This window comes from Pantherophis guttatus, chromosome 8 (assembly GCF_059756535.1).
Source record: "Pantherophis guttatus breed Tessera chromosome 8, ASM5975653v1, whole genome shotgun sequence".
Classification (NCBI taxonomy): domain Eukaryota; kingdom Metazoa; phylum Chordata; class Lepidosauria; order Squamata; family Colubridae; genus Pantherophis; species Pantherophis guttatus.
The window spans coordinates 28,405,356-28,420,526 of NC_142070.1; the positions used below are offsets into that span (position 1 = coordinate 28,405,356).

Consider the following 15,171-nt stretch of genomic DNA (forward strand, 5'->3'; position numbering starts at 1 on the left):
AATATAAGAAGACTAAGTTTTTGTTAAGGTTTAAAGTTGTTACTGTGATGTTGAACTATATACTGAAATCTTACTAAGTTATGAAGAAGTTTTGTGGACTTATCATATTTGAAATGAAACTAAAACAGTTATTTGGGTGGTTAAAAATAAAGAAATGTGTTTACTCTCTGACTTTAATCAGACAAAATGGAAATTTCAATCAATATGATTATAGTAACTCACTATCAGTAATGATATGTAAAAACTTTACATTGCTGTTATAAAGTGACTTGCTCTTACATATCAATTGCAATAACAGGTTTTTGTTTGGTTTTCTTGTTTGAATTTTGGCTTTTTGTTTTGTCTTTTCTATTTTATACATTATAGTAATAAAATAAAAAAGATAAGTTGATTTGAAAATACAATTCCATATAATAATAATATTGCACAAATGATGACATGACAAAGTATCAGCAATGGTGTATTGGACTATCTGCAAGAAATACCATTTGCCAGCAAGCAAGAACGGGTAGGACCACAAAAAAAGACAAAGTAATAGAAAACGAAGAAGCTAACGTGCTCCGGGACTTTAGAATTAAAACAGACAAGTATTTGCTACACAACACCACAGACTTGACAATTGTTGATAACAAAGACAGAAAAGTCTGGATAGTGGACATTGCGATGCCTGAAGACAGCAAAATAGAAGGAAAGAACTGGGGAAAAAAATTACAAAATATATAGTTCTGGAAAAAGAAGAACAACAACTATGGCAAAAGAAAGTAAAGATAGTAGCAATACTAATAGATGCCTTGGATGCAATTCCAAAACATCTGGAACATCACTTGAATGTTGACATTGACAAAATCCTTATCAGTCAACTGCAAAATGCAGTTACATCCTCCTGCAGTGATACCTTTAATACTATTAAACAACAACATCTATCTATCCCAGATCTTTGGGAAGGACTCACTAGTGAACAGAAATACCCAATCCAGTTTAACCATCTGGCTGATTGTATGACCAACCACAATAATTATGCATTCCACCATTCAGCTCAGACAGATTTTTAATGGGTATTTATCATATTTTATCCTAACTGCAACAACTCCCTTTGTTGATTATACAATATGATTGCCTAAGTCAGTCTGTTTCCTTGTATGGAGAAATGGCTTGGACCTAGATTTCACAAATCTAGGTGAACATTTCAAGAACACCTTACATTTCTATTCAAAAAAGATTCTTTTCCTAGTTCAAGTATGTCATGTGTTCCTTTGAGGATCCCATTGCAATTAGCTTCCAGAATAACAAGCACAGAAAGTAATTTCCTACATTTTCCTTTTCAACAAATTCTTATATATTTTTGTAACCTGTTTGATAGGCAATATTCTGTAATATTCAGGAGTAAACAATAAGAATCTCAGTAATGTTTTATAAGAAAAAGTTTGAGTTCTTATACTAAACAACACTGAAATTTATTCTTTTAAATCCAGGTTTGAAAGCATTTACAACAAAGTAAATGATAAGGCTGATAGATTCTTTAAAAGTAAAATAATTTATACTGCTAGACAAGAAAATTACGTTTCACTTTGTCAGAAAATCAAATTACTCTGATCATTTGATAATGTTGAAGTAATAATTAGTCTACATGTACATTTAGAAAGGTATATAGAGTACCAGTTGTATTTCCTTTATGAGCTCTTGAACATGCAAACTAATTGTTTTATTAATCACGGTGAATTTTATTTTAAAAAATATTACATTGAAAATTATTAGTTTTATCATTGGTTCACAGCAGCTTTTAACCAGCATCCAGACCTGTTTTAAAGGCATTTTTGCTAACCATAACTAACCATCTTAGAGTGACATCTGCTGGCATATATTTGAACCTCTGAAATGCAATCCTTGGCATAGTAATCTTATTTTGAAACTAAATCTTTCCCACTGCATTTCACAAACATCCATTTTTTCCAGTTTTGTTTTAACAGTTGTATGTCATTTTGTTAATATGTTCACTTGGGAAACACTTACTTCCAGAAGGTCACTTGGATTCATTAAGCATAATTAGAAAAGATGAAATTCACTTCAGAGCCAGCTTGATTTTAGATGCTTAGTTTTCATCATACAATAATTAAAATGGAATGATCTAATTGCCTTTGGATTACTCAGATGAGTAGCTATATATCATGCAGACTATGGAGTTTCTTTTCTGTGAGTTTAAAATTTCTGATTACAGGATGTATTTATAGTTTTTTTTGCCACATTATACTTTTCTATCATGAATAGTTTTGAGAGTTTTCTTTATAAGTAGTTACAGAAACATTCAATGTCATGTATACAATTTGGATAATGATATGCTTGGTTGCTGCTGACTCTTTCACCTGAAGTAGTTTCCAAATAGTAAATAATTTCCAGATAATTTTGAATAGGAAAAAAATAATGACATCAACTCTTTTATTTTTCTATTAGTTGTTTTCAGGAAAATAATAATAATCAGCAATCTGTACTATTTATTTGGGCCTTGAATATATACCATATGCAAAATTGGAGAAAATCCTTTGAAATCAGTCAGTTAAATTCATTAAAATTAACTCAAATCTCATTGATTTTAATAAACCTGTTATAAAGTTCTTTCATCACAAGTCATCCTAATTTTCTATGGTACTTGAATTTATCCAGAGATAAGAAATTCAGAGTTAAACTGAACAGCAAAGAACTCTGCCACCATTCTTCCTTTGTGTATTTTACACTTTATCCTCACTTCTTTAATGTGTAAAGTATTCCCAGTGTATTTCTGCCACTGTCTTGCACTGCCAAAAATATGCCTGCAAAGGATTTGGTGGAGCTAATCTTGAAGTTGAGGTAGATCTACAAAAATTTTATAAAGTAGATCAAAACTACCAAATCACTATGTTGTGATATGAAGGCTTTAGATGTAGGAGTCCCCTATGGATTTTACTCTGCTAGTTGTTGCCGACTATTGTGGGCAGTGCTTATCTCCCTTTCAAGGACATTTGTTTCTGTGATGTCACAGAGTGCTATTACCTTCCCACCGAAGTGGTGCCTATTTACCTATTCACATTTGCATGCTTTCAAACTACTAGGTTGGCAGGAGCTGGAGCAAGGATGGGAGCTCACCCCATCGCGTGGCGTTCTGTCTCGGAACTCGGCTGACAGCTTTCCAGCCAAAAAGCCCAGTGTCTTAACAGCTGAGCCACTCCACTGCCTTTAGATGTACAGCATAATACATTTTCCTGATATTTTTTACATAACACATAGCATGGAATACATAACCGAATTGTTGTCATAATAGAGTTGTTCAATCATCTGGAATGCTTGTAATATACTATATATGGCTTAGTTTCCATGCATAATATTTTTCTCTGTTATCTTGTAAAATCAGTATGAATAAAATAAATAACAGAATAAGAGCCAAAGTTCTATAGTATTAATTCAGAATCAATTTGAAAAGAAGGGTTTTTGCCTTCTTTGATTTTTTTATTTATTTATTTATTTATTTTTGCCTTTCATGTTTATTCTTCATTCATATGAAATATTGGACAGAAATTATGTAAAAGGGCTTGGGATTCCATATGTCTGTTTGTCTTCAGCCCAGTTGTTCCCTGGAAACAGAATACAATGAAATCAAATTTAGTTCTGGTAGGTTAAGAAAAAAGATTGGTTTCAGAAACAAGCTGGAACCAGCTAGGAGCTGTGAAAATATCAAACTGAGAAAACATCCCTCAATGCATCCTAATGGAGAGGCAATGAAAGCTGCATCTCAGAATGCTGCCAACATCTTCATTCAACCCCTCTTCCCTTGTGTTCATGTGATTCAGACCGTCTTAGTGCCCATCAGTGTCCCAACAGGATCAAGCACAAAAACAAGCAAAAACACTTAAAGTCAACACATACACATCCCTCTGATTTTTACAGTCACACGGAAGAAAATGCAGATGCTTCTTCCAATGATACTGGTAAAGGGGCTGTGAAGAATTTGAAACACCATGCTTACAGGGTCTCCCTGCCTTGATTGTACCTGTGAGTCTTGTTTGCCTACTAGATGTTCCACACTTATGTGAGAATCTCAGTTCACACTCTGTGGTCATCCTCTGCAATAGGTGCTAATTATTCATCCCTCCTCTCCCATTGTGCTCACAAATATGTGTACTGAATATTAGCTTTATAAAATGCTAGAATCGTAGCAGATTAAATGCAAAATAGTTTTTCAGTACTTCTGTGTTTAAGCTCAGCTATAATTGAAATGAAATACAACAAATTCTACGGAATGACCAAAATGCTTTAATGCTCCATGATGCAATTCAGATTCAAACAAGTGTTCCAGTTGTTTGTTGATTTATAACCAATGGTATTTTTTATTTTTACAAAGTGATATTCATATAGTAAATATGTATAATGTATACCATATGTAGGGTATTGAGTTATAGACTTTTTATATTATAGTTATTTATATTATTAATCTGTTCATTCAGCATAGAATACTTTTATGAAATTACTGGGTTAGAATAAAAGGATAGAATTACAGTGATATAATACTGTAAGTTCCTGGTAACAATCTGACATGTTGTTGTGTGCATGCCTGCAACAATTTCACCATGTATAGTTTGTTCCTGATTGAAAAATTGTGTTCAGACTTAAATACTTAATAACTTTGCTTTACTGCTTGCATAATTTATTTTTTTTATTTAGTACATTTATACAGATGCCCAACTCAACATAGGATTGTGGATGGCTAACAATATTTTTAAAAGATAAAAACAATATATAAAAATAATAAAATATACAGCAGCCAGGAAAAAGGACATCAAAATGTCAGTAACAGTCAACATAGCCACAAGACAGATTCCATCCTGCACTTGGTCCCCAGGCAAAGCAAAGCCAAATCTTCAAAAGTTTATGGATGCACAAGTTGGGGGGCGTGGGGGGTTGAGGCCAATGAAACCTCCAGAGGAATGATATTCCAGGAAGCTTGTGCCATGGCAGATAATTATTTAACTATAAATTCTAAACCTAATTTTATTCATTTTAGGAAAGGTTGTTTTTGAAAAGAATTGATTACTTTGTAAAACAAAGGTAGAATGGAAGGCAATTCCTATTGGAATTTGTTGAAGTAAATGTTGCAATATACAGTATATAAGTCACTACTATAAGTTCACTCAGTTACCTCTCAAAGAAATGTAGATTTTTTTTTCAATTTTTCATTACATAATCAGGCCTGGGAGAAAGAAAGAAAAATAGTATTTTCTTCATAACAATGCAAATATTACACTCTCTTGTGAATATTTTTAGAACTGAAAAAGAATTGAATGGCATGAATCATGCAGTGTTCCTGTTACACTTTGAAATTTGAATTCTATTCTTTAAAACATATTTTCATTCGGGAGAAAAAAAAACCTCTTCAGGACAAACCATTTGCTTTGTGTCTGGTAACTCTTGAGCCAAAATATAGTTTTGTATATTTATTACTTAGACTTTATTGGACTAGGAATGTAAATTTAAATACCAAATATAAGTTTTAAAAGCAGTGCTGAACAAGTTTGAAGTAATTTTAAATATTGTGTTCTACAAAACGGGTATGTGAAACAGTTATATTTTATATACAAACAAAAATGTTTAATTTTATTTTGTTAATCTTCCTGTAGATTTTCAGAACAATTAAATTAACATAAATTTAAGCCTTCCTTAAAGTAATCATAAACCTGTTTAGGGGACAAAGCCTCACTTCTTTGAAGTCAATAGCCAAGGATTTCAAAGAAGATATAAAGCCACTTTGAAAAGTTTAAAGAAGTTTGAAATGACGTCCCTTGAAACAGCTACAAAGTAAAACTTTCCCTTTGCTTTCGTGAAAACCATGACAATCTTATGAAGCAGTAAGAAATCTCTTCTATTCTGCCACCAGCTTCTGAATTGAGCCCATTATTTGGAAAAATCAGAAGCACAGAAGACTCTTAAATACCTAACATTATTATCAAAGGAAGCCGGCTGACTTTTCTAAAGACTCAAAGACTACTTATAAAACATAAGTAGAAGGAAAACCCTTCAATGAAAAAAATAACATAAGCGTTTAAATATATCTCCTTCAAATCCATGTAACCAGCAAGCATTTCATTAATTAAAAATCATACATAATTCATTTCAGTAGTCATGTGAACCTACATTCATTACATATTTTAAAAGACAAACTTATTAAATTGAATACCTCTCAGAACATATTTGTGTATGAAAGACCCTGCTGTCACAAGGAAGTTGCTAGTTCAAATGTATAGTAACATATATATTACTATGTATTTTATATACCGGTATGTAGTTGCATCTATTATAACTATAGTTTAGTAGCATATTGTGATTAGCAACACACTAATATGCTACTAAAGTATAGTTCAAAGGCTTTAAAACTGAAACACTTCTATAGAAACTTTTGAATAATGATGCCAGTTAATTTAGCTGGTTTTATTTTAATATTCTATTGCTTCAGTGATAACATCGCTATTTTGTGTATTTGCATGTTTCATTTTAGTTTCTAGTAACTTCTACAAATGTTATAATAAACATATTTGATTTGCAGTTTAATGCAACCCTTAATTTGTATTTCCCAAATGTGCAATACCTAATATGCAAACTGAAATGCAATTTTCTTTCTGCATTTATATTAAATTGTGAGTTGCAGTTCTTTATTTAGTCAATAGTAACTAAACTACAATTTCTGGGAAACTGGATATAATATATATATGTATTTTTCCATGTAGAGTCAGCTTTGAATATAATAGTACTACTTTCATGAATTAAGAATTTCAGATAGAACTTGTATGAAGTATATCAGACTCATGTTTACAAAGGACTGAGTAGTTCATGTTTACAAAAAGAGATATAATAATTTATTAATCTAAAGAAATATAAATTATTCTGGGATTATCAGACTCATGTGGCACTTGAAAGATTTAAAGAATGTTACATAATAAAATCAAAAGTTTAAATTCTAAATATTCAAAGTCAGACAGTTAAATGGTTTTTAAAGCTTAACATTAGACACAAGCCAAAAGCAATACTAGTAATAGTATTTACATGGTATCTACTCAGAATCAAATGCACAGAATAATTCCAGTTCAAGTATTTCCTTTTTGTTATTTGGGATTGAATGATACATTTGCTTAAATGTGAAAGTTTTCAAATACATTAATTAAAGGTTACTAAGAAACTTTTGTTTTATTGATCTCCTTACAGGTGAAACTGCTGCTCCTCGGGCAATCTTGACTGGACATGATTATGAGATTACCTGTGCAGCAATTTGTGCTGAACTTGGTGTAGTGATAAGTGGTTCTAAAGGTACATTTTATTTTTTTAAAAGCTTTTCTTGGAAGTATTTATTTCTTATAATAATGAATATTATCATAAAGATGCTTATACTTTTAGAACAGTGTTTCCCAAGCTTAATTATTTTCAGATGTGTGGACTACAATTCCCAGAATGCCCCAGCCAGCATTGCTGGCTGGGGCATTCTGGGAGTTGCAGTCCACACATCTGAAAATAGTTAAGCTTGGGAAACACTGTTTTAGAATATCAGCTTCCTATATCTGTGATTTCATCATGGATGAAAGGACAGATCTTGGATGGATGCTGAAGGTAGGGTTGTCCTGAGCTTGAGGTCTGGTATCAGCCAAGACCTAGGAGCAAGAATGATGGAGTGGACCTGGTCATACAGGACTCTTGGTGGTGTACAAAATGCCACCCCAGTGGTGACTGGATGCAAGACCCTGTTTGTTAAGTTTGTCTCCAGGGATCAGATGGGATTGTTGCTTTTGTGCCAAAGAGATTGATGCTGTGTAGCAACCTCCTTACCAGAGCTGCTGGACTTCATGGCTGAGTTGGTGATGGAGTTTTCAAGGTTTATGGTTTTGAGAGACTTTAATCTGTCTTCTCTGATCATTTTCATCCTTAGTTCTGATGGAGTTGCACTACTGCAGACAGAAATGTGTGCAATTTGGATGTGTTCCAGTCAGAGGTGGAATTCAACAGGTTCTGACCAGTTCTGAAGAACCGGTAGCAGAAATTTTGAGTAGTTTGGAGAACTGGTAAATGCCACCTCTGACTGGCCCCACCCCCATCTATTCTCTGCCTCCTGAGTCCCAGCTGATTGGGAGGAAATGGGGATTTTGCAGTAACCTTCCCCTGGAGTGGGTTGGGAATGGATATTTTACAGTATCCTTCCCCTGCAATGCCCACCAAGCCATGCCATGCCATGCCACGCCCACCAAGCCACGCCCACAGAACCGGTAGTAAAAATTTTTGAATCCCACCACTGGTTCCAGTACTCAAGTCTCTTGTTCCGAAAACAAGTGGCAGCTGTGGTCAAGTGGGCCTTTGCATAGCTTTGTGTTGTGTGCCAATAGTTTTTATTTGTCCCATTTAGCTGGGCAGAAGGGGCATGGTCCAATTCCATCAGTAAGAGATTGTCTCCTAGAGGGACCCAAGTCCACAGCATTTTCCATAGCTCTGCCTTCCTTCTTGAACGTTATACTGCCTAAGGTACAGCTGGCCCTGACTCTGCTCACCTTTCAGAAACTTTGAAGACATGGTTGTTTTCCCAGGCTTGGGGACTGGGAAAGTAATTGAGCCCAAGCTATTGATTTGTAGCATTTTCAGGAACTTCTTTGTGTTGGTTGGAAAATGTATTTTGTATATATTATATTTATAGTATATTTCTTAAACTTTATTAGCCACCCAGTTTCATTTGACTACATAAATAGATTCAAATAAACAGACACACACGTTTGCTTCATATAAATATTATGTGGTTTTTATGGCTTTTAAGGACAGCAGTATGAGCAAAAAGGCTTGGTTAAACAGTCAAAGAATTGTCAAAGTACAATCGCAGAAGGAGCAACCTGTTACCCTCCACATAATTCTGTACTTCCCAGAAGCGCTAATAAGGCAATTCATAATTGATTCTCAGAACTATTGTACCACAGCATCTGTTTGTCATCTGTACATCTACCAGTATCTATTAACAACTAGATACTATTTAGAACTGAACATTAAAATCACAGTTATTTTTGTTTTAGTAAAGTCAAATCAACTTAGTATTTAATCAGAGTTAATGCTGAATATTTAATGGTTGTATTTTTTCACCTCCCTCATCAGAAGGACCATGTCTCATACATTCTATGAATGGGGATCTACTGAGGACATTAGAAGCTCCTGAAAACTGTGTGAAAGCAAAACTTATCCAAGCATCAAGAGAGGGTCACTGTGTTATATACTATGACAATGGTCATTTCTGTGTATTCAGTGTGAATGGAAAACTCCACTCCACTATGGAAACAGATGATAATATCAGGGTGAGTATGTTATATTGAAATCTTATTTTTAAATTCTAGGTCCTTTAAAATATATCTCACTCTACTACACTGTATTTTGTAATTACTGAATATGCATATAGTTTATAAATTATTTAATGTCACATATGAAATAGCTGTAGCATCTTAAACAGTAATATTAAGGGGTTAATTTTTAGCATGTACATAATTCAAAATAGCAATGATGTAATATTTTCTTGCACAATATGTGTACATACCACTTTTTTTAGACTGTGGGCTATACTTGGCTTGAATAGCATATTGGGCTGCTCTCCCAAAAATGGCTACAGGCAAAAAAAATTCAATTTCATTTTAATTGAATGAATGATATTATTGTATTTTGTATATTCAATTAATCTTTTTTAGACATTACAATTTCATAGCAACTTTTAGAGTTACATTATATTGCACCCAAAGCTCAGGGAGACATACTTAGTCCAATAATTATATACACAGTGCCCATCACTATGGAAGAGTGTAGTCTAAACAAAAACTATATCCAATTTCAGAAGAACATTTTTTATTATTTTATTATTTGTTTGATGCTTGTCAGAGAATGTATTTATCTTACATAGCTTTCTGGTTTCACAAAATACTAGATATGGGGTGCATACACAAGGCATTATTTAGTCAGTTTAGTCAGTCTGGTTTTTAACAAGGGTAGTCAAAGTTTAACAGCAACAACAGAGAAAGTGAACAGGGTAGTTGTGTGAGCAGAACAACATCAAACGAGAAACATTTCTGGTTCCTCAATGACCTAATTGCATTTAGACAAGTGCTTAATACCAACTGGGGCTCCAGATATACTCAGGAATTGGAAAAAATAACCCATTGTGCTCTTGTGCTACTTTTTGTTCCCCATGGAACAAATCCACATTAGAATTATTATTTGTTGAGCTTCTTGGGTGGAGATCAGACTAGGGTGTCACTGTTGCAACTGTGGTGGAACATGAGAAACCCCTGGAGGATTCATGAAGAAAAGAAAAATGGTGACAGTCTGAATGCCCTGAGTGTAGATAACACATTTGCTGTATTTTGCCACTGTACCAGCTCAAATTGGGGAAGATAACAAAAGAGAGTTGGACTATTAAAGGCATGTGTATCTTATCCTAATTCTTCAGCTTAGTGATTTTGTTTTATGTTTCCTACAGTAAAAATGCTGATAGCTGCTTTCTGTTGTGATAATGTTGTCAGCTAGGTCAGTAAATCTATAAAACAGCTTGCAATCTTTTGCTTGGTAAAACAATTTCCGCAGCGTTGTCACTTGCAAGGCCATTTCTGTATGCAATGGAAATTCTTCTCTATCCAAGCCAATGGCATATACAATCCCATGCTATTATTTTTTCTGAACAGTCCCAGATGAGTTTTAGTCTCAAACAATTCATGGTATTTTCCCCAGAGCTTCTGTATTTTATCATTTTGTAAGTGAAGTGGTAACTGAAAGATTAAAACAACTGTGTTCAAAATGTCTCTGCCCAAGGCACTAGAGTCCAGCAGCTTCACAGTTTGTAGTTATAAAATGTTGTATAAGGAGTAAAACATTTATTTCTTGTTGAAATATTTCAGAATACTTTCTAATATCCATGCAAGCTTTGTTTGCAGAATGTTGGAAAAGCTGAAATTTCCCGTTGTTTTATTTAATCTCCTAACTATCTTGTACACAAGTACAAGAAATGCTACCAAAAAAACTTAAGGCTGTCTGGATATACTCAGAGCGTAATCAAAGCTTTCCACCTGTTTTTGTTTTAAATATTGCATTTCTCAGTAGAACTTTGGCTAACAGAATATCACAGCAGATCTGCTTTACAGTGTTTAGATATCTTAATGAGTAATTTAAATCTAAGTTGGCAGGCAGTCCAAAGAACTAAAGTTATTCTACCCTAAACAAGGCCAACATGCTATTTCACCCAACGGAACCAATTTATTTTTCTTTCCTGAGTCTGTTTGGAAAAGTCAAGTATCTTACAGTCTCCTGCTGCTTTATACCAATATTGTCAGGCTGACAGGTCTGGGTTTTTTTTTTTGTTTTTTTTTTTTTTTTGGTAAATAATGGTCTTTCAAAAATCTGAGTTTTGAGACTCTTCATTGAAGTATGAACTAGAAACAAGACAATGTTTTGAAGCCCCTTGTATCTGAAATAGTAAAATTCCTAATACTTTTTATACTAAAACAAATTAGTCTTACACTTAAACCTTCTGCTTTCCAATTTGACAAATACCATTTTTTAATTTGCTAAATGTTGAGGCTAAATGTTGAAGACCATGCTATATACAAGTGAAATTCTGATATCTGCTTTTGAAGCTTAAGTACATTCTTTCCATTCAGTTTCCATTCACAATTAAATAGGTCAGTGAAATTCCACATTTATTTGTAAAGTCCAAATTCCATTATTTTTATTCCAGAAATACACCGAGTTCACTGATAGATGAGTTAAAGATTAATGGCTTTAATTTACCTTTTAATATAGCATAAATAAAAAGCCTCCAGTATAACACTCAAATGAACCATAACCATAGGGTTAATAGATTTTCATCAGCTTAATTTTATACAACTGCAGCAAATAATTATTTGTCATAGTCTTCACTGCAATTTTAAAAATATCCTTAGGATAGCCATTTATGAAACAAGGAAAAGAAAGATATTGATTTTAGTTATAACGAATGATCTTTCAAATAATTATACTTACTTTGTTAGCTAGTCTTGCATTTTTTTCAAACAATATATTAGGTTTGCCATTTTTTCCATCTGCAGTCATTTATAGACAAGCAATATACTCAATATTCTACACTGGGCATCCCAGTGTAGCAAATATGTATGTGTCTGTAGGGGTGGGTGGGTGTTGGTCTGTAAAATTCTTAGCAACATATTTCAGTCTTGTAATATGGTAACAACAATGTGACGTGAAATTTGGATATACGCACATTTTAGAAGTTAATTTAGTTATTAATAAATTCATAAAAGAGCAGATGGATTAGAAATGTTATAATGGCAAAATGTTCTATACGGCAGAAGTATGCCTACTTCTTATGCTGTCTCGATGATTGTCTCATTGCATTTGCATGGATATGAGGCTGGTTCTTAGGCTCAAAACAGTCATGCTGCATGCCTTGTAAAGTGGAGGGCCAGTAAAAGAATACAGCTGTGTGGACGGGTTTTGAAACCATGCTTTGATTTGGGATTGGAAGGTTTCGTGAATTTCTAAATCCTTGTATGTAAAAAATAGAAATCATGACACAATCTTGGTCTTAGATGAAGTAAAACATGAGCTATTGCCATTCTCTGTCTTCAAACAACCATACTTATATACAGACCTATTGTTTAAAAGATCACTAGCAATAGTAGCCAACATCAGTCCATAAAAAGTATATATTCCTTTTTTTTAGGGTAACATGTATCATAAATACAGTAGAATTCCAGAAGACTGGGATTATGCATTTTACAGCACGTATGCTTGCAACCTATCATTATGGTTCATTAAAGAAGTAATACCCTAGAATCCAAATAGCCCTAGTTTCCAAAATACTGATGTTTTACATTCAAAAATAATGATTAAAATCTGTGTTTATTTAATCTCTTTTCTATAGATCCCACCTTCGTAAAAAGTAACCTGGTTTTATGACATGATAATTAAGTAATAGCAATTGAGGAATAAAAAGTTAATGTGAAAATTGTTTCATTATTCCAAGTCACTTTCCTTGTCCTAGGCAATCCAACTGAGCCGTGATGGGCAGTATCTCCTCACAGGAGGAGACAATGGAGTTGTTATGGTATGGCAAGTGTATGATCTCAAGCAGCTTTTTGCCTATCCTGGTTGTGATGCTGGAATCCGATCCATGACTCTTTCATATGACCAAAGGTGAGAGTGATTTGGATGTTAATTTCCCCCGCCTTTTCTTTTGTATTTTTATACTGATAACGGAATTTGAAGCACTGAATTTTCTGAAAATTATACACTTCATATAAGGTTTTTTTCAGTTAGCATGCACAAATCAATGATTAAAAACTACATATTTATTTTATGATTCTTATCCACTGGTGAACAAATTCCTACTTCAAATTAGCCAAAATTGGAGTGGGGGGGAGGAATGGAAAGATTTCAGAATAACAGGATTCTATGCTGTATTAAATCCCATTCTTTGCCTCGCAACTGGATTTGCTAGATTAATTGAACGTTTTGGACCACACTAGTTAAACTAGTCCAAACTTGGGCACCTTTTTTGCACTAAAAAATATGTCACTGATGGAATGAGAAGAAACATTAGATCTTAAAACTATTGAGTTTTCCAACACAACTTTGTTTGTGGTTTAACTTAATGTTCATAAAGCTATGTATATTTAAGTGCTACATCAGCAAAATGATCTTGTCCCTTTTCTGCATATTTTTCCTTCACAGGTGTATAATGACAGGCATGGCTTCTGGCAGCATAGTGGTTTTCTACAATGATTTCAACAGGTGGCATCATGAATACCAAACCAGATACTGAAATATGAATTAAACTGATGTGGCCGTGCAGCTCTTCTCATATGGAGACTTGAAACATACACATCTCTCTTTAGTATCTTGTCATATTCTAGATCTTATAAATAGTTAATATATCTGAATGTAACTTAAATTTGCTGGGAGATGCTATTTTTTGAAGTTAATTGCTATTTTTGTAGACTTTGCTTGACTTTTTGGGATGGGGAAAAAACATAAGATGATTGTTGGGGTTCTGTAGCTTATAAAAAAATCTATATTTTTTAGTCATAGTAAATCTATTTTGATCATTATACTGGGGGGGGGAGACTGTAATAGGGTGGCTATAATTCTTGTATTAGCTATATTATGAAACATGTTTCTCATGTAAATCTTTATAATCTTATGGAATATTTGATTTTAACAATGGAAATTGTTATAACAAAGGAAGTTGGTTATACTACCAGCAGTTACAATACTGACATTTTAAACTGTGCTTATCCCTCTCTTCCCTTTTGTCTTGTACTTTTACAGTAATAGCAAACTTGAAGCACTGAATTTTCTGAAAATCAAGAATATTTAAATTATATGATTTTGTTTTTACATCTGTGTAATGATCAAGTGTGATTCTAGATCTAGGTAATTAGTATACCTTTTAAATTATTAATTTGTTATTTTGTTGTATGGTTAAGAGAGAAATAATCATAAGCAGAATTTATACATCAAGCATATTTTTCCTATCCTTTCATCAGGCCCACTGTTCTTCCAAATTAAGATTTATTTTGAGGATTTTGGAAGTATTCTATTATCTTCTGTACTTTTTGAAACCATGTGTGGATCAAAACAAAAAACAAGAACACTTGTGCTTGAGATCTGCTATTTTCCTTCAGCACCTAAAATGGAAAAAACTATTGTGTGCCTACAACACAACTAGAGAACTGTATTGCACAAGCCTTATATTGATCTTAAAATCAAGACATGTTTCCATCAAATCTGATTCAATCATGCTGACCATCTCTCTTCAAGCTCTTGGGAAACTAAATAAAATTTATTATGAACAATATTATTTTGATGTTGCATAAATTCTACTTAATATATGATTGCTGTGCAAAATTCTGTGATTATATATGTGAAAAGTATTGTTTTTAGTATGTACTGCAAAAATTATTTCTTGATAAGTTGTGGTTTAAGATTTGAAATTTACATTTCTCTGTCTTTGTCGGTATATAATTTCTTCAACTAATTATTTGAAGCAATTTGTATGTTTTTTCCCTTAATATTCAAATAGCCCTTCTTTATATGAGCATCAGAAAGGGGGAAACTCAGTTTGAAACAAGATATTAAATAAAAAAGGCATTTGTA

General features: G+C 33.2%; 1 protein-coding gene across 12 annotated transcripts in view; it reads left to right on the forward strand.

Annotated features, from left to right (window-relative positions):
* The window catches only part of LRBA (LPS responsive beige-like anchor protein), a 359,129-nt gene extending 343,958 nt beyond the window's left edge, over positions 1 to 15,171 (forward strand). For all 12 annotated transcript variants that reach the window (XM_034442710.3, XM_060686876.2, XM_034442712.3 and 9 more), the window contains 4 exons: positions 7,222 to 7,323; positions 9,139 to 9,335; positions 13,058 to 13,209; positions 13,747 to 15,171. In XM_034442710.3, coding sequence (XP_034298601.2) covers positions 7,222 to 7,323; positions 9,139 to 9,335; positions 13,058 to 13,209; positions 13,747 to 13,837 — 542 coding nt within the window. In that variant the 3' untranslated portion in view covers positions 13,838 to 15,171. The remainder of the gene's footprint in view (positions 1 to 7,221; positions 7,324 to 9,138; positions 9,336 to 13,057; positions 13,210 to 13,746) is intronic.